General features: G+C 39.4%; 2 protein-coding genes across 2 annotated transcripts; both read left to right on the top strand.

Moving 5' to 3' along the window:
- Window positions 1-8,503: 8,503 nt before the first annotated feature.
- On the top strand, window positions 8,504-10,148 carry LOC141631493 (uncharacterized). Its single transcript, XM_074444156.1, has 4 exons — window positions 8,504-8,806; window positions 8,903-9,116; window positions 9,267-9,462; window positions 9,725-10,148. The coding sequence occupies exons 1-4, from the start codon at window positions 8,504-8,506 to the stop codon at window positions 10,146-10,148; spliced, it is 1,137 nt and encodes a 378-aa protein (XP_074300257.1).
- Window positions 10,149-10,193: 45 nt separating this feature from the next.
- Window positions 10,194-10,625, top strand: LOC141631492 (uncharacterized). Its single transcript, XM_074444155.1, has one exon. It carries the CDS (start codon window positions 10,194-10,196, stop codon window positions 10,623-10,625), a length of 432 nt encoding a protein of 143 aa, XP_074300256.1.
- The last annotated feature ends 14,946 nt before the right edge of the window (window positions 10,626-25,571 follow it).

Here is a 25,571-nt window from a genome sequence, read left to right as displayed (position 1 = left end):
TAGCATTGACGATCTCAAACGTATTAGTCCTGATTTTTGTATGCATAGAATTCACTTGGAAGAAGGCCACAAGCCTAGTGCACAAGGTCAGAGACGACTAAATCCTCCAATGCAGGAGGTGGTAAGAAAAGAGGTACAGAAATTACTTGATGCTGGTATTATTTTCTCTATTTCTGATTCTAAATGGGTCAGTCCTGTCCAAGTTGTACCTAAGAAGGGAGGTACTACAGTAGTGAAAAATGATAAGAATGAATTGATTGCTACTAGACTTGTCACAGGATGGAGGATGTGCATTGACTATAGGAAGTTGAACACGGCCACTAAAAAGGACCATTTCCCACTTCCTTACATTGACCAAATGTTAGAGAGATTAGCGTGTCATAGTTATTTCTGTTACCTAGATGGCTACTCCGGTTTCTTTCAGATACCCATTCATCCCGAGGATCGAGGGAAAAGACCACTTTCACTTGTCCATATGGTGTATTTGCTTATAGGAGGATGCCCTTTGGTTTATGTAATGCTCCTGCAACCTTTCAGCGTTGTATGATGGCCATATTTTCTGATTACATAGAGTCTATCATGGAAGTCTTTATGGATGATTTCAGTGTATATGGTACTGATTTTGATGTTTGCTTGAGAAACTTGACTAAGGTTTTGTAGCGCTGTGAGGAGAGCAACCTTGTTCTCAATCGGGAGAAGTGCCACTTCATGGTTTCTTGAAGGGGTGGTACTCGGTCATTTGGTGTCAGGTAAGGGTATTCAAGTGGACAAAGCTAAGGTTGAGGTAATTGAGCAACTCCGTGCCGGTTAATGTCAAAAGTGTGCGTAGTTTTCTTGGTCATGCAGGGTTCTATCGCCGCTTTATAAAGGATTTTTCTAAAATTGCTCAACCTCTAACTCAGCTTCTTCATAAAGATGCTCCTTTTGCGTTTACTGACAAGTGTATTCAAGCCTTTGACAGGATCAAACAAGCACTTATCTCAGCTCCTATTATCCGATCTCCGGATTGGAGCCTTCCTTTTGAGATTATGTGCGATGCCAGTGACTATGCAGTTGGAGTTATTTTGGGGCAGCAAAAGGACAAGGTGTTACATGCCATTTACTATGCAAGCAAGACTCTCGATGATGCCCAAATCAAGTATGCTACTACAGAGAAGGAGCTACTTGCAGTTGTCTATTCATTAGACAAATTTAGAGATTATCTTGTTGGTTCTAAAGTTATTGTTCACACTGACCATGCAGCTTTAAAGTATCTTTTAACCAAACAAGAAGCTAAACCTAGACTTATTAGATGGATTTTATTGTTACAAGAATTTGATTTAGAAATCCGTGATAAGTGCAGTCTTGAAAATGTTGTTGCGAGATCATTTGTCCAGTTGCGATTTTCAGGGAAGAGAGATCTTGCCCATTGATGACTCTTTTCCAGATGACCATTGTTGTAGCCGCAAATACTCCATGGTTTGCAGATTATGCCAATTATTTGGTAGGAGGTATGCTTCCTCCTGATCTTTCCTATCAGCAGAAGAAGAGGTTTTTGCATGACGTGAAGCGATATTTCTGGGACGACCCATATCTGTTCCAGGAGTGCGCAAACGGTATCTACAGACGATGTATTCCAGAGGGTGAGGTACGTGCCATCCTTTCTCATTGTCACTCTTCTTCTTATGGAGGTCATCATGGTCCTTCTAGGACATTTACTAAGGTAATGCAATCGGGTTTTTATTGGCCTACTATCTTGAAGGATGCTACTACTTTTGTCCGTTCTTGTGATGCATGTCAAAGGATGGGCAATATCTCGCAAAGGCATGAGATGCCTCAAACTGGAATCTCCGAAGTAGAGATTTTTGATGTTTGGGGCATTGATTACCAAGGGTCGTTCCCTACATCTTTTGGGAACCAATACATATTAGTAGCAGTAGATTATGTTTCTAAATGGGTGGAGGCAATTGCCACCCCCACTTGTGATGCTAAATCTGTTGTTAAGCTGTTTCAGAAGACTATCTTTCCACGATTCGGAGTGCCTCGTGCAGTGATCAGTGATGGAGGCAAGCATTTCAGTGAGCGTCATCTCAATTCTCTCTTGAAGAAGTATGGCGTTACACACCGAAGAGGATTGGCTTATCATCCTCAAACCAGTGGACAGGTAGAGATTTCCAACAGAGAGCTGAAACAGATCTTGGAAAAGGTAGTAAGTAAGAATAGAAAGGATTGGAGTCGGAAGCTCGATGATACTTTGTGGGCCTACCGTACTGCATTCAAAACACCGATTGGAACCTCACCATACCGACTTGTCTATGGCAAGTCCTGCCATTTACCCGTGGAGCTTGAGTACAGGGCTATGTGGGCCATAAAAGAGTTGAATATGGATCCCTCACTGGCGGGTGAGAAACGACTGATGCAGTTGAATGAGCTTGACGAATTTCGACTGCATGCCTATGATAGTGCTCAAGTATACAAGGAGCAAACGAAGAAGTGGCATGACAAGCATATCTTGCAAAGAGAATTTCATGTTGGTGAGAAAGTTCTCTTATTTAACTCTCATTTGCGCTTGTTTCCAGGTAAATTGAAGAGTAGATGGTCTGGACCGTTCATCACATCGATGTGAACAAATTTGGGTCAGTTACACTGCATTCTGACACAGGAAAGACCTTCAAAGTGAATGGGCAACGCTTGAAAACGTACTATGAAGGTGCTTTTGTGGGGGTAATAGAGGCTCTTGACCTCTTCCCCATTGATTCTTCTCACTGATGAAGAATTACGGTCGTGCGGGACCGCAAAAACCAGCGCTACCGAGAGGCAGCTCGGATTTTGTAAACTATTAGTTTGTAATTAGGATTTAAATTCACGTATTGCTTTTGTTTTTATGTTTCCTTGAACTTGGAGAGACGAGGAGAGGGTACTTGATATGCTTTCAAGTGTCTTTTGCAGGAATTTTGATGGGATTTGAAGTTATGAGTAACAAAAGACGAAGAAAGGAGCCCCAGCCTGGTTCCTCGATCGAGTCAGAGGCGACTCGATCGAGGAACCTATCAGCTCGATCCAGTCAGCTGCGACTCGATCGAGGAACCTGCGAAGAATTTAGAAAAGTTTAAAACGAAAGTTGGGTAGTCCTGAAATTGGTTCCTCGATCGAGCCAGCTGCGACTCGAACAAGGATCCAATTTAGACCGGGTTCCGCGTTTTATTTTCACCGGTTTTATGCTTTTGTTATCCTAATTTCTTTCAACTTCCTTCTTCTTTTCGTGCTACTTTCCTGCATTCTACCTCCTCTACTACTCATTCTCTCTATATTCATCATCAATCATCATCAAAACTCACTTAAAACTTGTGCTTACTTGCTTATTACTTGTTTGAATCGTTCTCTTGTGCTTATTTTCTCAATTCCATTGCTTAAATTGCTCAGGTAAGTCGCGATTTTGCCTTTATGTGTCTCGAGAAATCTGATTTTTCTTGCTTATTTCTTGAATTTATTGTATTGAATCTTCCCTTGCTAGTATACAATTGCTATTTCCTTGCTTTCTAGCCCCTTAATTGTTGAAATTCATGCCTAATTTGCTAATTTGGGAATTAGGGTTCTTCAAAATCCGGGTAGAAATTTTGCATTAAATTGGTTAGAATTGTGTTCTATTGCTTGGAATCTTACATATTTGATACATACTCATGTTCCCCTATGTTTTTGGATGCTTTCATTGTCATTTGGAGTCTTAAAAATTGATTTTTTGGACCCATTATTGCCAAAAACGGGACTGTTTTTATGCCATTGTTGAAGTTTAATTTTCTACTTGCTCTTATGTAGCTAATGTCGACTTCAAGGCAAGGAAATAAGAGGACTAGAGAAAGGAGAGCCCCGGTTCAGCAACCCGAGGTGATTCCTGAGGAGATTGTGTCTTCGGAGGATGATTTGTCTCCTTTAGACGATTATCCATTTATCGAATTTCGTGACAAAGCCCAGAAAGATAGGTTTGTATACCTGCTAACTAAGTCTATGAGTGCCACGAGATGCGTGGATAGGAAAATTTTGCGCACATTGAAGATCGATGACATCATGTATGGTATGTTTAATGAAATTGGGTTGCAGGGTCTTTTCACGCTACACGAGTTATCTTACCCTGCCCTAACTCTCGAATTTCTTAGCTCTTTTACTTATTTCCCCAGTGATCATCTCATCAAATTTCGTTTGCTTCATGTTGAACGGTCTTTAACCTTTGACCGTCTTTCTGAAATCCTGGGATTAGACAAGCATACTGACGGGGACTTGTATGGTGTTGGTGGGTTGTCTGCCGTTCGCTATTTTCCATTATTTACTGGTTATATGGATGCGGACGTCAGTGCTATGGCTTTTTTAGATGTCCAACACGTTTGTCTTCGTATGTTTTTGAGGTACTTGAGCTATTTGTTATATGGCCGGTCCGACAAGAGCAAGACCTCCACTATTGAGGTCTTAATACTTGCTAGTTACTTGAATCCTTATAGGGAGGAGACATTCCAATTCTCTCCCCATGCTCTTGTGTGTTTGGCATTTGATAGAATGATTGGGAGGTACGGGAACCTTGACTGTGGTGCTCTTGTCACCAAGATTGCTAGGGTTGTTTGTGACTTTGAGGGTGATGACCCATATGAGCCCATGGCTGATTATGAGCCACTTGTTGATGATGACCACCTTCATTATGACATTTCTTATCTTGATATTAAGAATGGGAAGGACCATTACTGGAGGGTCCGAGGTGAGTCATACATGCTTCTTCCTTGCGCCCGTTTGCCTGCTGTCGACCCCCTCGAGGAGAATACGGCTGTGGTGCGCCCACCACCCATTACTTATCTGATTCCTGAGGACCTTTTGATTACTTTTCCTGGATCTAGTACTACTACCACCACCGGCGGGCGCCGGAGACGACGTGCACCCACTACCCATCTGCCAGGCTCATTCCAGCCCGCTCCTCCTCCACCTCCTTCGGCCTATCCCACTTCAGGCTATGCTCCAGGTTACCATTTTGATCCCGTCATTGAACGGGAAGTGAGGATGCATACGGGCATCAACACTGCTTTGACAGAGAGGAGGATGTGGGAACAGATGGAGGCTATGACTTTAGCTTCCGGGGGGCAGTATCGTGGCGTGTCACCTTCTTACTAAACTACTCCTGGTGATGATAGCCGTGTGTTCCATCTTTACGGAGTGACTCCCACTGTGTTTGGACAGTTTAGCACCGACTTCGGTGCATTGGTCCGTCCCTTTTACACTCCAGTCCGCCCCCCTCAGCCTACTTCTGTTTTTGCGGAGGACACAGGTATCCCTTGTTCCCAGAGAGGCTCGTTTGGCCAGTTTAGTGCTTCTACTTCCACTGCTGCTGCTACTGGAGGCACTCGTGGTCGAGGCCGTGTTTGGAGAGCCACTCGCGGTAGAGGTCGTGGTCGTAGTGCCGTTCCTGATCCTGAGTTGATGTCCTTTTATGCCGAGTTTGATGGTTTTGATGATATCGTTTGCGAGCATCGCCGATGCTACTCGCCGATGACGCCTTGAGTGACACGGTGGTCACTACATCCCTCTTTTTCCAGCTGGTTTGGGGGAGGCTACTACATTACAGCTGTTATTATCTTTCTTTTTGTTTTTATTGCATTTCCTTTTTACCCTCTTCCCTTTGTTAGTTGTGTCCCATAGGTTGCTGGATTTCTGTGTGACTGAAATGTTGTAGGCGTCACAATGAGGACACTGTGACATTTAGGTTTGGGGGAGTGTGTTTATTTCTGTTGTGTGCTTTTATTTATTGTTGTGTGAAAAAACAAATCAATCAAAAATTCAAAAAAAAATTGAAAAATTATAAAAATCCAAAAACATGTCTTTTATTTATTTTTTTGTTTATTTTGAGTCGAGTCTTGATGAATTGTATAGCAATGATGATAATTTGCTTTGTCTTTGCATTTGAGTCTCATTTAGTTGTCCATGTACATTGTTTTGACCTGTTAGCTATGATGAACAAAGCTCTTTACTCAAGTCTTGACCGTCACAATATGCCTTATGCCGAGTAGACTTGACTTTATTTTGTTGGTAAACCACTTAAATTTCTGAGGTCTTTAGAGTTTCCTAGGCCGGGAACATTAATAAACCGGTCTCATTATTATTTAGGCTAATGAGTGTGGTCTCCTTGTGGTATATGTAATATCAAACTGCATAAGTGTGACATTAGTTTCTTAGCTTTTGCGCGTTCATTTGATTAAGTACATGTGGATAGGCGATTCTTATTGTTCAAATAAGCCTTACATTACCCAGTTTTGTTAGCCCGTTTGAACCATGTAGCCATTTTATATCCTATTTCTTAGCTACATTCCAGAATTTGCCTACCTTTTTTCGGGACGATCAGTGATTGCTTGTGTCTTTATTGTTATAGCTACTTTGGTTGGGTTGGGACTTTTATTGTCATGTGGGTAGTAGCTATCTTTTTGTAGAAATTGTGTGACCTCTTATGTTGAAAAAGAGAAGTATTATGAAGCAGCGAGAAAAAGAAAAAAAAAAAAGAAAAAAAAAGTCTCGAAAAAGAAAAAAAAAAGAAGAAGAAAGAAAAGAAAAAGAGATGAAAAAGAAAAGAGTTTCGAAAAAAAGATTCAAAAGAGAAAAGAAGAAAAAATGTATGCTTCATTCGGATTTGTTAGGAGGTCGTGTGTGGTAATTACTGGAGTCTAATGCACATTTGGAGAGCCTTTACATTTCTCTCATATGTTGTCAAAGTTGAGATTATTTCTCCAGCTGGATGTTTGTTTTATTTCTTATTAGATTTGGCTATTGGTCTAGTGCTGCGACTACCGTCTGAGCCTCACATATCCATACGTGCTTTTGCACAAGCCACTTCTATACCCATGCCACTTTACCACCATTCTGTCCTTGATACATGTACTTGGTCTGTTTCGTGAATGCGTATTAGTTGGAGAATCTCTTATCACATTAGATTGCATGCATATCTCATAAGTTGAGTGAGAGTCTTACTTCTTTCTATCTTACATATATCTCACCCATTATGAGTGCATGAGTGAAACCGCGAGAATCCGACAAAATGGTCTTGCAAGGTTGAAAGGTATTTGGTTGAGTCTCGGTATCATGTCACATCTTGAGTAAGAGCTGCGTTAGTCTATTACCCGTGCTTTTGAATTTGTTTTATTAGCACAACTTCGGTCATTACTTTGTTATAGATATGGACAGCTGAGTCTTGTATGTGCCTAGACATTTGCTCTGAGTTATTCATTCACCATATGTTTGTTGTCCTTTGTTTTGGCCTGATTGCTTTGCTTGAGGACAAACAAAGGTTTGGTTTGGGGGAGTTTGATGTATCACTTTCATATATACTTTTATATCTCCCTTTACATCATATTTCATACCGTTTCGTGCCTATTATATCATTTATATGCTTTATTTCAATGAATTGTCGATACTGCCGCTATTTTGTGTTTTGATGCAGAAATGACTCAATATGAGTGTGATCAAGCTGAGATTAGCATAGCGGAGACGGCACGGTAGAGTACACGAAGCATGGCACGGGAAACGAGGAATCACGAAGACTAGAAGTGAAAGAAGAGAAGAAAGAACCCGTGAAGCAAGTTCCTCGATCGAGTCACTGCTGACTCGATCGAGCAGCTGTCCTCGATCGAGTCACTTGCGACTCGATCGAGGATCCTCTCTGGCGGGTTTTATTTCCGGAATTTCCTAAAACGTTAATCTTTTGTTATAAATTAAAGACTCGTGTTTTATTGTTAGATTACGTTATATTTTGCTTGGATATTGCTGGAAAACTCTCTAGAACCCTAATCTTTCCCTTGTATGGTACTAATCTTTCCTCGTTAATTAATCATTATTGTTTTATGTTCTTCAATTATTGTTTTCATCTTGCAATTATGTTTTCATCTTTAATCATATTTGTTGTTGTTATTATAATCATGAGTAGCTAATCCCCTCATCTAGGATGAAGGGGATCTAGGTTAATTAAAAAGGGAAAATCAATTAGTTGCTATTGATATCATTAAAGTTATTGTTTGATTATTGTAATTCTTCTAGTTAATCACTTGAGGCCTGAGTTATTAATTAGTGTAGCGAATCGATCCTATCGCCGACCAGGTTAGAATTGATATAGGCTGCGATAATCAAATAGAAAGTATCTAATCATAGCGACCGCATATTAGAATCGATCTAAAGGGCATAATGGAGTCGACCGATCTTATGACCTTAAACAACTTGATAAATCTAGTAATTGATTGATAATCCCCGACTGATTGACCTAGTGAACCTAATTCCTAGACTTTTAATAATATTGTTATTCATCCTTTATTTACATTGTAATTAGTTTGTTAGAATCAACTCAAAACAAAACCCCCCGAAATCGGTTACTTCTAGACAGCTTAAATACTCTTAGACTTAGCTTTTACCGCCTCCCTGTGGATTCGATACCTGTCTTATCACTAGCTATTCTTGTTAGTCCTGAGATAGTTTTACTTTGATTTGGTAATACAACTTTAGCCTTATCATGGAGGTCATTGAATGTGAAATTAGGCAAGCTCTTTTTTCAATGGGTTCCCATAAAAGTCCAGGTCAGGATGGATTTTCTGCACAATATTTTAAGACCAACTGGGATATTATCAAGAGTGATTTATGTTCAGCTGTTAGAGAATTCTTTAAGAAGGGCACCATGCCTAAGCAAGCTAATACTACCCTACTTTCTTTAATCCCTAAAAAGCAGGTGGTTAATACTGTCATGGACAATAGGCCCATTGCTTGTTGTACAGTTCTATACAAGACAATAAGTAAAATCTTATGTGACAGACTGAAGGTAGTGTTACCTGAGATTATAGGAAATGAGCAAGGGGCTTTTCTGAAAGGAAGAAGTATATTTGAAAACATAATGCTCACTTAATCACTGGTTAAGGGATATAGGCAACAAGGGATTTCACCAATATGCTTAATCAAAGTTGACATCAGAAAGGCATTTGATTCCCTGAAATGGACTTTCGTTGATCAGATGTTGCAGGAATTCAACTTTCCTCCTCAATTTCAGAAATGGATTATGGGCTACATAACTTTCACTTGGTTCAGTTTAAAAATAAATAGTGATACTGTTGGATTGTTTGAAGGGGAGAATGGTTTGAGACAGGGGGATCCATTATCACCTTTCTTATTTATAATGAGCATGGAAATTCTTTCCAGGATACTTAGACGAATTCATACTCAACCACAGGTCTCCTATCACCCAAAATGTGGTAGAATGGGCTAGAATCATCTCATCTTTGCAGATGATTTGATGCTCTTTGTTAGAGATGATGTTCCATCAGTCAAGGGAGTTACTCAGACTCTGGATGTTTTTGCTCAATTATCTGGATTATATGCGAATCCAGATAAAACAAACATCTACATGGGTGGAGTTTCTGAGGAAATTCAGCATGCTATACTGGAGGAGACTAACTATGTGCAGGGGGATTTTCCTTTCAGGTATTTGGGTGTTCCTCCTAATCAAGGGAGATTAAACAAAGAGATGTTTGCTGATCTGTTGAACAAAGTCCAAAAAGCTCTTCATCATTGGGCTAATTACAAGTTATCCTATGCTGGCAAGATTAGTTTGATAAATACAGCAGATGGACAATGACACTAGCTAACCAGCTGAGAGAGCGGTGATCCTTGGCTTGAAACACTTCTGGTGTTTAACATTACTGATCCCTAAAGGTGTTATCAAACTTTAAACCAAATTCTGCAGGAATTTCCTATGGGGTACTGAGGAGGGTCAACGAAAGCTTATAATGAAGAGTTGGACTTCTTGCTGCAAGCCACACATTGAGGGTGGGTTTAACATCAAGGAGATGTTGGCTTGGAATAAATGTATACTCTGCAAGTGGATCTGGGCTATTGAAACTCATTCTGACAGTTCCTGGGTTCTCTGGAACCACACTTATAACATTAAACAAAATAGTTTTTGGACTATGCAGATTAAAAGCTTCCACTCTGAAAGTTGGAAGAGTATTCTGAAGGTTAGAGACCTGTTACTAGACAAGACAGGTGGTATAGAGAATGCTCGAACCCTTTTGTCCAGTTGTGCTGCTGGAGGGAAGTTGAAGCTTAGTTTAATCTATGAGCAGTTAAGGGAGCATGATAGTAGAATTAGCTGGGTGAAGGCTATCTAGAGTAGGATTGCTCTTCCAAAGCATAGTGTGTTGGTGGTCCTTGCTATGCAGCACAAGCTAGCCACCATTGATAAACTCAATTACAGGGGATTGCACATGGTTAACCGTTGCATTCTTTGTAAAGCTGTCAATGAGACCCGTCAGCACTTATTTTTTAAATGTCAGTTTGCTGCTCAAATATGGCACAGATTATTGCAGTGGATGAAGCTTAGAGGACGCACTGATAGCTTACGCAGAGAGCTTCATTGGTTAGCTGGCAGGAGGATCAGACGTCATTGGAAAGTTCATTGGGTGTCAAGCTGCCTCACGGCCTTAGGTTATAGCATTTGGGAAGAACGCAATTCATGTATTTTCAGAGATGTGGAACATAATGAGGACTATATTGTGAGGAGAGCCCAATATTTAGTTAGCATAAGATTATTATATGCTACTCAATCCTCTTATGAGGATGAAATACTAGATTCTCTTAGTTCTTAAGCTATTTGGAAGTTAGTTGGTTATACTTTGTAAGATTGGCCTCTTTATTCCCTTCATGGAAGAATAATATGGGCTTGCTTAACTTGCAAAAAAAAAAAGAAAAAAAAAACATCAACAAACAAAATAATTGAACTACGGGCATGATTTGATTTTGTCTTTCTAGACGAATACGTAGGCAGTCATTTCTGATACGAGAAGGATACATCCATTACAACAAAAAACACAACCAACGACCCATACAAATTTCAAAAAAATAAAACAAAAATATTTAACCCATACCCTTTTTCTCACCAAAAAAACAAAAAAAAAACAAAAAGAAAGTCTTTCCACTTTCCAAAATAAATTCCCTTTTTACATGTGCAAAGTTTAGGATAATTTAAACCGACTTACCTTTACGAAGTGGGTGGGGAAACAACGATAAATGTTCACAACATTTTCAACGCAAGTAATTCTCTTATTTAATTAATAATAGCTGGGATTACAAACTTAGCAACAATAATAGCTAAGCAAGTTTATCACTTGCTAAGCTAAGAGCGCCGGATAGGACATTGTCACACAATAAAACATAGTACATAAACTAACACATAGATAACCGCCATACAACAATACGTAGCTAATACAACATAATAAAAATATGAACACAAATACACCCTGATACAACATAGTAACAAAAGAAGATGGGACCTTCACTCTTCCATCTTACCCTTTTCTTTGTCATCGGGATACATCATCCCTTTGCTTTTCTTGCTAGCACGCCTAGCTCGAGTCTCCTCCTCAGAACGGATCCTCAACGGACCCGCAACGGCCACCGCTCCCAGGCTCCTACACGGCCTACCACTCGGCCCAAGCCTAGCCCACATACGGCCCAACGCCTCTTTAGGAACCAAGCTCTTCTTCTTTGTTGGCCTCATCACACTCAGGCTCACATCATCACCAAAGTCATTAAAGTTGGCACGATTTACCTTAGCCGCTTCCAAACACTTCAGGTCATTAACTTCATCCTTACGGAATCTTGACATTTCTTCCAAGGTGGAAACTCTTGGACCACTTAACGTAAGAAGGAGTTACCCATATAGTAGAAGTAGGATCCGACACCTCCCAAATAGGCCGAGTGGCCCACCACCTCTCGAACCTCTCCACCAACTTGGTGGTCCGAAACAAGCTCTCCTGAACCAATGTATCTTGAGAAGGCACCTTTTTTTGGCGACCCATTTGCCTCATATACCGATCTGCGTAAATGAAGGAAATAACCTTCAAACCAACAACCATTAGAGAGCGAGAAGAAATGGCCGAAGTGGGCAAACCCGTGAACGACCTCAGGCACCACTACGGCACAACCTAACGGATATGTGGGCCATCCTCCTCCGTCAACCGCGAGGTCCAATAAGCCTCGGTGCATGCAAAGCTATCTGCATACAACTTCTTTCTCATGGTAAGATGGCGGAAAGAATAAGAGATAGCATCAACCGAAGGCTCAAGCAACCTAAGTCTCTCCATAAGCCAAATTTGGAGAATTCTAGGAGACCCAAACAAAGATGAATCTCCATTGGATTTCTTTCTATCCAAAGCTTGCACAATTTCGCCAAGAACCAACTAAGAAGGATCCCACCCATTCTCCATTTGCTCAACAACATGAATAAGGATCATACTACCATACCAACTTGGCCCCTCCTTCTTCAACAACTCAACAAAGAGATAAGCATGAATCAAACAAAAGGCAAGAGCCCTTCTTCTAGCAACTTCCAAAATATTAGCATCCAACCGATTTGAAAAAAATGTTGACAGAGGCCATCATATCAACACCACGAGGAGCAAGGAGATAATTGATTTGGCTCGTTGACAAGCCAAGCATGGAGCAGAACTTCTCTTTATAGTACAGATGAGTCGGGGGGAAAACCGGAGTATGAAAGACCAACCTCCAATAACACCCACCTCTTCGGCAAGAGGGCAAATTTTGCCTTTCGCGAAGGAAGCTTGCACTTTCACTTGATGAAGCACAAACAATTGACCAACTTGCATGACGACGAGTTGGTACTTCTCGTTCGGGGATAAATCCCGACACCAATGGGACAACCTACCTTCGAAAGTGTCCATAATTTTTAAGGAAGGAGAAGGGAAGTTTTCGTAGAGTCTTTTTGTTTCGGATGATCAAACAAAGAAAACACAATCACTATATATGCAGAAAACAGCAGTGCTGTTTTTCAGAAAAAAGAAGGGATGGTTTCCCTCATAGAATGGCTCGCGCCCCTTAGGGCTGCTGCTAAAAATCCGCACCTTGACCTGTCCTTTTCTAGTTGTGTTTTCTCCTGACACACTACCTCCCCTTACCAAAATACTCGTGCCTCTTACGGCCTACCCAAAAAATTTTGTGTTTTCACAACCTCAAAATTCTTGGGTTCATGTTCCACGAGATCCAACATGGTGTTTAAGACCTACCTTTAAGCATACGATTTTCCTTTTCTTTTTTTAAGGGGGGGGGGGAGGGCTAGTCGCTTCGATCCGCGATGGATCGTCTTCAAATGTAATGTCGAAAATAAATAATGTGTCGAAATTTTTTCGCAAAATCGATCTTCTTTTTTAGAAATCCGATTTTCAAAGCAATTTCGTCTCACGAATCGTCCTCACAAGAGCCATTTTTGCAAATTTCAAAAAAAAATCAATTCTCTCAAACACTCACGCGAAGTCCAACTCCTTGGAATTCCTTTCGCTCAAAATTCGGTTGGAGATCAAAATAATTTCAAATTAATCTCTGCAAATTCATATTGATTTTCATAAAATCCCAGCAAATTCGAAGTAATTACTTTTAATGTGAATCAACTTCTCAAAATTTCAAAACAATTTTCGCAAATTTCAAAACCTTTGTGAAAAATCCAAGCATGACGTCTTGTTACGGAAATTTCAAAAATCGTTTTCTAAACAAACAATCTTCAAATAACTTCGAGTCATCGCGGTTATTTTGACACCATTTCGTCTGTTTTTCTTTGCATGTTTTTATGCATGCATGGATGCATGTGCTGCATGTTGCCTGTTTTCTACGGTAATATTGCAGGTATGAATGACCAAGTAAGCAGGAAGTCATCCGTCTACCGCATCTCCCCGAAACACAACACAAAAAAGCCAAATACAAAAAGCTACAAAATTCCATATATACAAACCACCTCACGCAAAATACACCCACAAACAGAGTCTGATACAAACAACTGACCATAAAAACAGAGTCCGATACAAATACTTATCATACAGACACTGGCCTAAAACAATAAACTGCGGGCTACCCGTCACCTACCAAGCAAAAACTCCGTCTATTCCTATAAAAATGAAGGAGGGAAAGACCAAAGGAAAGGACAAGAAAGAAAAAGTGTATGGCAGACTTCGGACGTCATGAAGATCAAAGGCCACAACACAGTGCATCGCCCCGATGTTGAACCCCAATCATCAGACGAAGTGATGATTAAAGGCCACAACACATTGCATCGACCCAATGTTGAACCCCAATCATCAGACACCCTTTAATCTGCAGACGTAGGTCACAGATCAGAGCTCAATGACCTACACTCCAGCGTCACCATAGCCAAGTGAACCGGATCTCCTAGATCCTCTTCCTCCCGGATCCTCCTCCTCCTGAGTCCCCGACTCAGCCACCCTAGAACACTCACCTGAAAACAAAAAGAAGGTCAAATGTCAGCCGAAATTCGACATTATGACGGCACAAAGCGAATGAAACCCAAACATGGAAACAAACAAAAATAACCTGCAAAAAAAAACAAAGCAAACCAACCAATTACACCCACCTAAAAACACAAAAAAACAACAACCCCGACACGCCATCTTCAAGCAAAACACGGGTCAAAAGCCACCCAAAAAAAGAGCCAGCAAAAATATCCCCCTAAGTCATACACGACCCACAAAATTTTTGTCTCAATCAGACATTGAACAGGAGTCAAAACAATGCTTAAAAAGTGGAAATAACGGAATTAAAAACCGTTATTTTTTCAAATTTCAAATACAACAACAACAACAACAACAACAACAACAACAACAACAACAACAACAACAGAGCCTTAATCCCAAAATGATTTGGGGCTAACTAATATGAATCATCCTTTAGAACCGTCCATGGGTGAACGCACACCTCAAAATGCGAAAAAAAGCAAAGAAAAAGTGAAAAACAAACGGGGAGTGAAAAATAATACAAAATTGAGGGTAAACTTATAGGTTTTAAAATCCAAGTCCGCATTTCTTTTATAAAAACTTAAAATTTAAATCGAGAATAAAGATTAAAACGATTTTGAAAACCGAAGAAAAATTTAAGGGTCCGGAATACCTTAAATAACGGCAAATTAAGTCGATCATGCATCGCCTCAATACTTAAATAACAGCAAATTTCAAATAGCGAAATTAAAAATCCCTATTTTCTCACAACTCAAATAACGGCAATAAAAACGTTACTTTTCATTACGAATTTTGAAGGGCGGCAGTAAAAACCGTTATTTTTCATCCCCACGGAATCACTTAAGTCTACAACCACATTCCCCGACGAAATCAATATCACTCCCCAGCAAATCATTTGACCAAACAACCCTATGAAATGGGCTCGATAAGTCGATCGATCCCGCGGTCATTCAACCTGGTTGGAAGTCACCACCAGGCAACCTCTTGAAATGGGCTCGACCCAGTCGACCATTTCCCGCAGCCAATCATTTGACCATCGATGGCTTGTAACACCAGCGATTTTATCTTTATGGGTAACATATTAAAATCGCTAATTTAAAAATACTCGATTTTAATTAGTACATTATTTATTTGATTTTGTACTTTAAATCGTGCTTTAGTTTCATAAAAATCAATTTGGTTTTATTTTGGCCCTTAACCCCTTAAAAGTCGTAGTGTGAGTCTTTTTAGTGCAAAATCGAGTCATAAATCAAGTGCCTTTGTTACTGGGCCAAAACAAACCTATGGACCATTTTCAAGACAACAAAAATTCCTTGTTTTAGGGTTTTCTCCAATTTTTCAGCATCTTCCTTCATCTTCTTCCCTTGTAAAACATGAGATTTTCCCCCATTAAAACCATATTAGATCTCTCGTCTAAAACTCGCGTAAAACCATCAATTCTTAACCAATTTCAGACCCGTTTGTTGTTCTAGAATCCTTTCTCCTTCCCCCATCTTTCTAGGTAAGAAAGTCTTCATCTTTTATAACCTTTGAAAATTCCGTCTTTCTCCAAGTTGCATAATTTCGCAAATTATCGTGCTTTTCAGGTCTAGGTGGAGACTTAGAAGTAGAGGGGGCAATCGGGTCAGTCGGGTCGGGTTTGGGTCGGGTCAAACCGGGTCGGGTCATATCGGGTTCGGGTCATATCGGGTCGGGTTCGGGTCATTATCGGGCCGGGTCATTTCGGGTCAAATGGTGTATCGGATCGGGTCGGGTTTAGGTCGGGTTATTTCGGGTCAAATGATGTATCGGGTCGGATCGGGTTTGGGTCGGGTCATTATCGGGTCCGGTTACTTTATCACATTACTTCAATTTTTCACCATTAAATTTAGTTTTTAAGCATTATTTGGTTTAATTACTTCATTATTAAGTCAAATATAACAATATAATTACAAAATCACTGTCATTTTGATCAATATTAAGCTTAATAATTATCGGTTCATCAATTTAATCGGGTCAGTATCGGGTCGGGTCAATATCGGGTCGGGTCTGGGTCGGGTTCTGGTCCCTGATCATCGGGTCAAGTCGGGTTACGGGTCGTCATCGGGTCGGGTCGGTTTCGGGTCACTGGTCATCGGGTCATGTCGGGTTACGAGTCATCATCGAGTCGGGTCGGTTTCGGTTTCAGTTTGCAATATTCTCGGGTCGGGTTTGCTCGGGTTCGGGTCGGGTCATTCGGGTCGGGTCAGACTTTCCAGCTCTACTTAGAAGATCCGTTGAAGGTTATTATCTCATAGAAGAAGGTTTAGAGGATTAGAAGTGCTAATAGGTAACAGTGATAGGTTACTCGATATTATATCAAATTTGTGTGCTTAACTGTTGTAGTTTAGTCTTTTGGATGTTAAAGTTGAAGTCTCTATATGTGTTGACATGTTTCTTGCTTGATAAATTGATGTGTGGATTTGTCTTAAATTTGTATAGAGAAATTCTAGTATGTTGCTACATGTTGGTTCAGTTGGATGAAATGGGTTGTTTACATATGTTAATTAGAGTATAATCCGTCTTACTTATGCCATGTTAACATGTTTAGCTGAGTCATGAGAATTATTGGCTGGAAATATTGATATTGGAACAATTGGGTAAAGTTGATCACTTAAATATGTAAACTATTGGTTTTCGTCTCATGTATACATATGGAATTTCTTGTTAATTACATATTCTTTTTTAGTTAGGCAATTTATTGTAGAAATGCTCACACTTGAAAATGGGTGGAATATATATATATATATATATATATATATATATATATATATATATATATATATATATATATATATATATATATATATATATATATATATATATATATATATATATAACCATCTCGTGTATGTATACGAGCTAGGCGCGGTGAGAACTGCACAGCGAGGCACTTTGGGCACGGTACCTTAGTATCTCTAAGTGAATGGCACGGCTGAGAACCGCACGGCAAGGCACTTTGGTCACGGTGCCTTGGTTCCTATAAGGGAACGGTGCACTTTATTGACTTATGTCAAGTCATGGGCCGGTATTGTGGTCCTTGGGCTACTCCTATGTCATGGTATATGCTTATGGATGGTTCGGGTTTGGTTTGTTTACGTTTTGTCTTGTGTTTTATAAAACATAATTCATTTGTTATTGTTTGTTTATACTATGTTTAAGTAACATGTAAATATGAAGTATAATGTTTATTCATGTTAGAAAAGTATAAAATGATGCTATATACTTCATATTTGAGTTCTCATTTGTTTGTTTACGTTTTGCCTCGTGTTTCGTATCACTTAATTCATTTGTTATCACTTGTTATATTTTAAGCTCAAGTAACATGTAAATATGGAATATAATGTTTATTTAAGTTATATAAGAATGAAATGGTATATATACTTCACATTTGAGTTCTTACTTATTAGTTATCGATTCTTTATTAATTGTCAAAGATGAAATCTTATCTTGAATGATTACTTATGTTGAGTCGATTTATCATGGGAATGTTATTATGTTATTCATTTGTAAGATGGCTTCTTATGCATTTAATTCCATTCACTAATATGTCAAATGACGTAGTATACTTTACACTTGAATCATTACTTGTTCATGGTCGAATCTTTATCAAGTTTAAAGTATGAAATGCTTATCTTGAACATTTACTAGTGTTGAGTCGTATTCTCATAGAAATGTCATTATGCTATACATTCTTGCTTGACTTGTCCTCTGTCGTGCCGTTCTTCCAGTTTTGGTTTACTCATACCCTTATCCGCCCTTTTCGTCCCTTTCTGCAGAATTCGGGATATTTGGCTTCCGTTCTGTTGCTCGAGTCTTGGATCGAAATGTTTATCGCATGCCGAATCAGGAAATGTTCATCCCGAGAGTCTAATACCAATTCTAGGTTGAGACCGTATTATGATAGTCATCCGGTCGTATTAAGAAACGATCATCTTGAGGATTTGGTATTGGGCTTAGGCTAGGACCATATTATTATCGTCGTCCTACCAAGAGGATAATGGTTTCATATGGTTTGCTCTTACTCTTTCCGCCTCTTTCGTACCGTTCTGCCGAATTTGAGGTACTCGACTTCCGTTCTGTCGATCGAGTCTTGGATGCGAAACGTTTATCGCATGTCGAATCGGGAAACTTTTATCCCGAGAGTCTGGCCAGGTTTAGACTAGGACCTGATGTGTGTAATTTATGTATGATTTTACTCCCTACTTTGGCTCGGTTTTATTTGATTATTGCACTTATATAAGTGTATTTGTGAGCTAATTCCAAGTTCTACGTGTTTTGAATGTATTCATTGCATTTTATAGGAAATGAGGCATTCGGTAGCTTTTTCCCGTCAAGTTAGCAAGCACCAAAGTTCACGAGGCTAATGAAAATAAGACTTGACCGTGGAGGGGCATTTTGGGAAGAATTGGGAAATCCAGAGCATGAAAAACCCGAGCATGAAGAACCAACTTTTGTTGGTGGACAAGTAAAGAAATGAAGCCCAAATGAAGATTAAAAAGAAAGCTTAGGATTCCCCATCGCAATTAGTCGAGGGAATTAAGAGGCATTAAGACGGTTCCTAGGATTCCTTGTACCAATTAATCAAGAATTAAAGGAGAATAGTCAGTTTCCCACGACCCCAATAGGGGTTGGGTGTCCCCAATTGGGGTTACCCTCATTTATGGCTTTTACGTTTCAACCTCTAAGTCCTATATAAGTGGTGTTGAATCTGTCATTTAGGAGACACTTTTTACACACTTTCTCATATGCTTTAGTCTTAGTTTTCAGAATAAAATTTATATTTCCTTTAGCTTCTTTTAGTTGTTACAAACATTTCTTTAAGCATTTCAAGTTGTAATACAAATTACATTTCAAGTGATTTCCATTTGCTACCTTTTTCTTCATTTCCATGTTCCATTTCTATTGTTAAGGTATCATTCCATTATCATCATGTTTATTATATCATATGTTATTAGTTTAGTTTTCATTATGTGTTAGTAGTTTGTCTTGTCTACGGATTAAGGAAGCCATGCATAAATAGTACTTGTAAATATTGAATTAGGAAGCTATAATATCGATTATTAGTTTCTATCACATGCTTGTATTGTTTTGCTAAGCTTTGATTATCGATCACAATCTTAGATTAAAATTGTTAATTCACTTTTAAAAGTCGAGAAGCATGAAATTGAATTAGACTAAGCATGTTTTAGTAGACCGATCTAGTAATAGCGAGAGCTCGCTAGAACCCGTTCTATGGTTGACAATAAGGCCGAGAAGTGGTTGTCTTTAAGCCTAAACAATTATCATTATTAAGAATTCTAATTTGACATGAACATTTACATATTTGCATGTGTGACCCGATTCCCCTAGACTCTTCTTTATTATTGCTTCCTTTCATTATTTTATCATAGTTTACCAACCAAAACAAACACCTAATCGTTAATCAACCTTGATAAAATTCGCTCCATGACAACTTGTTTAGCAACTCCCGTCTCCTTGTGTTCGACCCCTACTACTACATTCATTTGTTACTAGGGTATTTATCTTTGTTAGTTGTGCGATAGCCTATCAGGACCGTATTATATTATCGTCGTCCTACCGGGAGGAATTGAGTCTAGAGTAGTAAAAGTCTTGCATGGTTTTGGTTACTTGCATATGTCATTTGCCATTAGAATTTGTGCTCGTGACAACTAAGTCGCGTCTATGTTTCTTCCTTATATTCTAAGCTTTTGTATGCTTAAGATGTGTTCACGTATTATTCTTCCATGCCCTCTCTTGTCATGATTAACCATGTTAATATGTTTGTTTTAAATTCATTCTTACTTTCTTATATCAAGCTACTAATGTTGACAAGTATGTTTATCGTTCATTCTTACTATGTCATGTCAAGTTACCCATGCTAACATGTTTGCTTATAGCTCATTCTTACTTTACCTATCAAGTTATCCATGTTAACATGTATGATCTATGTTTATCCTTGTTTTCTCTTGTCATGTTAATTTTATCTTGTATTCATTATGCTTTGTCTTAATTATCTTCTTATCTATGTTTGTTTTAGTATAATATGGTTGGGAGAACCTTTAGTTACTCCCCACTACATGTGCGTTCATGTTTACAAGAATGATAGGTGATAGTGATGCTTCTTGGGGGTGAAGACGTGTGAGCTAGCGAGGGTTTTACTTACAATGTTTGACCTTCCTCGTCGTAGTTTAGATTTGTACATAGTTTTATAGTTGTGCTTTATTTAGGGATTAAGATCCCGCACAGCTAGCTTAGTTGTATTTTGTATAAAAGCTTTATTAAACTCAAATTTTTGGTTTATATAGTGACTCCGCGGTTTTTAATATCAAATTTTTTAAAATCTCGCATTTTCCGTTGCAACAATTGTGTTTACTTTATTGTATAATTGTGGGGGTTCACATGGCTCGCGAGTCTCTACGCACAGACAACCCCTTGAAACGGACCCGAAAAATTAGGCCCTTTCCCGCAGTCAATTCTTTGACCCTCAATGGCTGGAGAGTCTCTACGCACAAGCAGCATCAACCGACGCAACTCAAGGACATACCCCGATGACACCTCAGGTATGGCTCCTTCCTATGGCTGAAGTGTCTTTCTACGTAGTCTAACGGACTTTAAACGACCTGCACCAGCAGTCGACAGACTCTAATTTATTACCGACGGTAGGTCCTTCACTCGAAACCCCAAGTCGCCTCGATGTCTCCCTTCCCGACGGCAAGTCCTTTGCTCAAACCCTTTTGAGTTGCCTCAACGTCGCATTGGTCTTCAGGTTGTAATATTCGATTGACCTCGGAGATATACTTTGACTTTCTCCTTGTCTAAGCCTTAGTTAAATGGGGGCTCTATAAATACCCAGTATCTGCGGAGTCCCCAACAAACACCCGATGATTATCGGACTACAACATGTATTAGAAATCGCTACGTTTACTCGACAATTTGTTTAAACAGTGCGTCGGAAAGCTCAAAAACCGATTTCAAAAATGAAAAAAACATTTAAAACATTTAAAAAATACCTAGAATGTCTTATGCATGATGACGGGGTCGCAGTGACACTAATTAGAGTCAAAACCGACTCAAAATTCAAATCCCGACACAACACTAGTCAAACCCGAGTCAAGCACACAAAAAACCCACCTCACATAACACCCACATTTTATTGTACACGTACAATCACATAAACCACAAAACACATCCAACAAAACCTAGGATAGAACAAAGAACAAAATCCAAATTTGCGAAAAGGACAAGACGACCAATTATGTCGCCATATACTCGCGCCTCAATGGGTGGCTTTTACAGCCACGTCGCACAAAACGCACTGTAGACACCTCAAAGTTGTCTTCTAGCCTTACGGGTAACCGATGATGAGGCTAAAACTAAATGACTAAATGGAAATTGATAATGTTATAATTAAAGGCTCATTACACTTATTTCTCAAAAACCACTTAAAATGGCATAAAACCATTCATAAATATTCTCCCATTCATTCTAATTTAACACACTAATCGTAATGAGACCTTACCATCAGTTACCCGTTTTTTATTAATAGGCCCAAAGTGAATAAGTCAATCCACCTTAATTACGTATTTGGTGTCCAGTAGGAAAGAAAGTGACGATTTTCCTCAAGTGCAAAGAACGTGTTTAGCTAAGGGATTAAATTAAGGTGACGTAATAACTTGTGTGTTTGACTAGAAGACAAGGATTATAATAATATGCATGCAAAATACTAGTGGAGCTAGATTAGAACGATAGAAGTTAAGTTAGAAAAGAATTGTAGTAGAATATGATGCATCAATACAAACCAATTTTTGGACCAAAAATCTACCTCTTGGTTTCCTAAATTCTATCAAACTCAAACCTCAAACCATTATAAATACTCAATCCATCTCACAATTTGGAGGACGGATAAAAATTAATACACCGAGACATAATACGGTGAACGAAGCTCAAATACCAGGATACACAATTCCACGGACAAACAGACGAAAAACAAGCAGACTCACCACGAGATACACAAAATCAACACAGATCAATACTCATTGCACTGTCTGTAGACACCTCAAAGTTGTCTACTAGTGTAATACTACGATTTTTCTAAGTCTGTTACTCGGCCGAGTAAGTGCGACGTGTATTTCTGGTCAGGCTACTGTCCAGGAATAGTCGGCCGAGTATGGGAATACTCGACCTAGTAGGAGATACTCGGCCGAGTATACTGTATACTCGACCGAGTATCTGGTCTGACGGAGATTATTTCCGCGGTTTGATTAGAGACGATTAGAGTTATAAATTAAGATTTACTGTTTACTTTTTACGTTTCACAAAACCTAAAACATTCTACGTAAATCTAATCCTCTCTAATCTCTTCCAAGATCGTTGATGGTTCGTGAGTCCTTGTTCATTTTTCTCTTGCGTCGATTTCTTTGGTAAGTCTCTAGTACTTTGTAATCTGTTAATAGGTTGTATTTTAGGGTTTTGCATGCCCTAATTATTGATTTGGGTTAATTTGGGGGAATGGTTTATAGTGATGGTATGTGATTATTGTGTGTAGGTGACAATGTCATGGAGAATTTCTATTGATTGTTTGTGTGTGCTTGGATTGCGAAAAAGTAGGGCTTCCCTACTCGGTTTACTGTTTAATTGATTTAAGATTATGTGGTAATTGTTTGTACGATTAATATTGTTTTTATCTGCTGTTGTTGGATTGGAGTTTGGTGTTGGTGTGATGATGGTTGTTGGTGATGTTCGCGAGGTGCGTCCTCGGCTGAGTGGAGTCACTTGCGAGAGTGGCTTCACGCCCTAGTTTTGCCCTCTGTGGAACCCGCCACAGGAGGGGATGTGCACATTAATGAAAAGGGTTATCATTCGTTATTGAGCGGGGATTTGGTGGGCAAGGCTGCGGTCCCCCACTGGCAGGGCTACACACTTTAGTGTGTAGTCAGTTACGAGATGTGATTGGGAGTTGGAAATGGATTGTGGAACAGCTGCTTATCTTCATCGTACTTTGTCTTATTTTAATTATGCAGTGAACTGACCCCGCTTTGTTGTTTTGTAAACCTGTGGTGATCTATTCGGGGATGGTGAGCAGATTGTGACAGGTGATGGTTGTCTTTAGCTACGGGGACGAGATGAGATGTCATCACTTTGAGTCTAGCTTCCGCTGTTACGAGTTTAGCAGTTTAAGTTTCAAATTGTTTTGAGTACTAGTAAACATTTCTTTTGAGTTGGTTTTTAGACGATGTATTCGTTAACTTTATATACTTTAATAAATGTTTTGGAATGATTACTTTTGATATACTAGCCTCGGAAAACCGAAATGGTAACAGTCTCTCATGCTAGGGTGGTCCTTGGTAAGGCACATTGGTATGTGGGGGTGTTACAAAGTGGTATCAGAGCGATGATTCTGGAACCTAAAACCAATGAACCAAATGAACATAGGGAGTCTAAATAAAATGAAACCGGGGAGAGTTGTTTGGAGCCACCGCAGACTTGGGAGACGTCCCGGAGTCGCATTGAGGCCCTTACAACTTGAGCCGGTCACGATGGGGTGTTAAGGGATCGTTATCTATTGTATGCCTTTAAGTGTATGTTGGTGAAGTATATTTTTGGGTTGAATGGAAGTGATTGGAGTATATGTAATGTGATGTGGGGTATGTCTATATGATCATAATGATGTTAATGTTTGGTTTGTTGGTAGTAGCATGTGATTAAGGTCATGCGTCTATATATATGAAAGTTGTGTTTAATTTATATATGGGTATGATAAAAGTTCACATATGTACAGGTTTTTAGAAGTATTGAGGTGTTATTGTTTGCCTTATTCATGTTCAACTTGTTTTGTTTGGAAAATTTGATTTGTATGAAGACCAATTATGGAAGGGCTGTCTTAAAACTGTCATAAGTCGAGTTATAGAATTGATAAAGCTGTAATTCCAATTGGAGGTGATAGCTTGTCCTATTAAGATTCTAATGATAGGTCACACGGCCAAAATGACTAACGAATGAGTGAGATAAGACTATTTTACGAAAACTGGACGTTGCTGAGAATTGTACCGGTACTCGACCGAGTAGGCCCTACTCGGCCGAGTATCTTTCATACTCAACCGAGTAACCCATATTCGGCCGAGTAATCTTTCCGTGATAATTCTGTTCAACTTCTGAAGTCGTGAACTCGGCCGAGTAGTCTCATTACTCGATCGAATGTCATGTACTCGGCCGAGTTCGTCATGCACGACCGAGTATCTCTTTGGGCGGTTGTTTTGAGTCGGCGGCTACGTTCTTACATATGTTTTGAGCCCTAGGTTATGTACACATGTATGTTTTGGGTCTTAAAGTATTCTTTTACATATGTGACAGTCTTGATACGTAAGTTACCAGATGCTATGATGTGAGGAATCCCGGCTTATGAGGGATATGTGTTGGTTAGGGAGGACATGAGTTATACGTGGTTGTGAGGGATAGTGGAAAAGGAAAAGGAAGATTGATGAACTTATCAAGGCAGGGAGCATGTTTTGTGAGATGTGGTGAGTGATATAATCACCCGTTGAGTAATGTAAAGTAAGTGTATATGGGAAAGGGTGATGTAAGTGTAAAGAAACGTGGGTATGCAAAGATTGAGATGAGGGATGCGAATAGTGGCAAATTGTTATATGTAAGGATTTATGGAGGGAGACGGTTAGGATTGTGTTGGTTAAGGATATATGTGATGGAAGGTCGTTATAAAGGGATGGAAACGAATGGTGTATAGTGAGATCGAGTTATGCCGTGATGTGTAGATAGCGACCGAGTTTGGAAATTTGGATTATCAAGAGGTGAGCCTAGTGTGTAATTCTTTGGGCAATTAACGGTATGAGATGAATTTTTGGTTTTCTAGGGATACTAAAGGGAAATACAACTAATTGAAGAGTAACCGTTAGTTGTGTAGACTTGATGGTGACAAGTGTGAGTGAGTAGTATGATGGGAGAGGATCAGTGATAAGAAAGAATGAGAGGAAATTGATATGAATTAAGGGGATTTCAGTTGTGGAACAACAAGAAGGTAACTGGATTACTAAAGAGTTAGGTAGAAGAAAGAAGGAGATGAATTATTAATTGGTATTATTGGGTGGAAGTAAGCTGGGAGGAAGTTGACCAAAGTTATAGAACATGAAAGTAAGGAATCATGGAAATGTACAATAGCATCATGAGAGGGTGTGAGTTAATGGTTATATAAGAGTGCAGGATGACATGTTAGCCGTGAGTTTCAAGGTATCAAGAGAG

The sequence above is a fragment of the Silene latifolia genome, chromosome Y (genome assembly GCF_048544455.1).
Source record: "Silene latifolia isolate original U9 population chromosome Y, ASM4854445v1, whole genome shotgun sequence".
Taxonomy (NCBI): Eukaryota; Viridiplantae; Streptophyta; class Magnoliopsida; order Caryophyllales; family Caryophyllaceae; genus Silene; species Silene latifolia.
The sequence above is the reverse complement of the archived record's forward strand: the minus strand, read 5'-3'. Positions and strand labels throughout refer to the sequence as shown.

Coding starts and splice junctions, on each gene's coding strand:
- LOC141631492 (XM_074444155.1), top strand. CDS start 10,194: ATGCAGCACAAGCTAGCCACCATTGATAAACTCAATTACAGGGGATTG.
- LOC141631493 (XM_074444156.1), top strand. CDS start 8,504: ATGGAGGTCATTGAATGTGAAATTAGGCAAGCTCTTTTTTCAATGGGT. Junction 8,807..8,902: donor TCTTATGTGACAGACTGAAG/GTAGTGTTACCT, acceptor TCACTGGTTAAG/GGATATAGGCAACAAGGGAT. Junction 9,117..9,266: donor ATTGTTTGAAGGGGAGAATG/GTTTGAGACAGG, acceptor TCATCTTTGCAG/ATGATTTGATGCTCTTTGTT.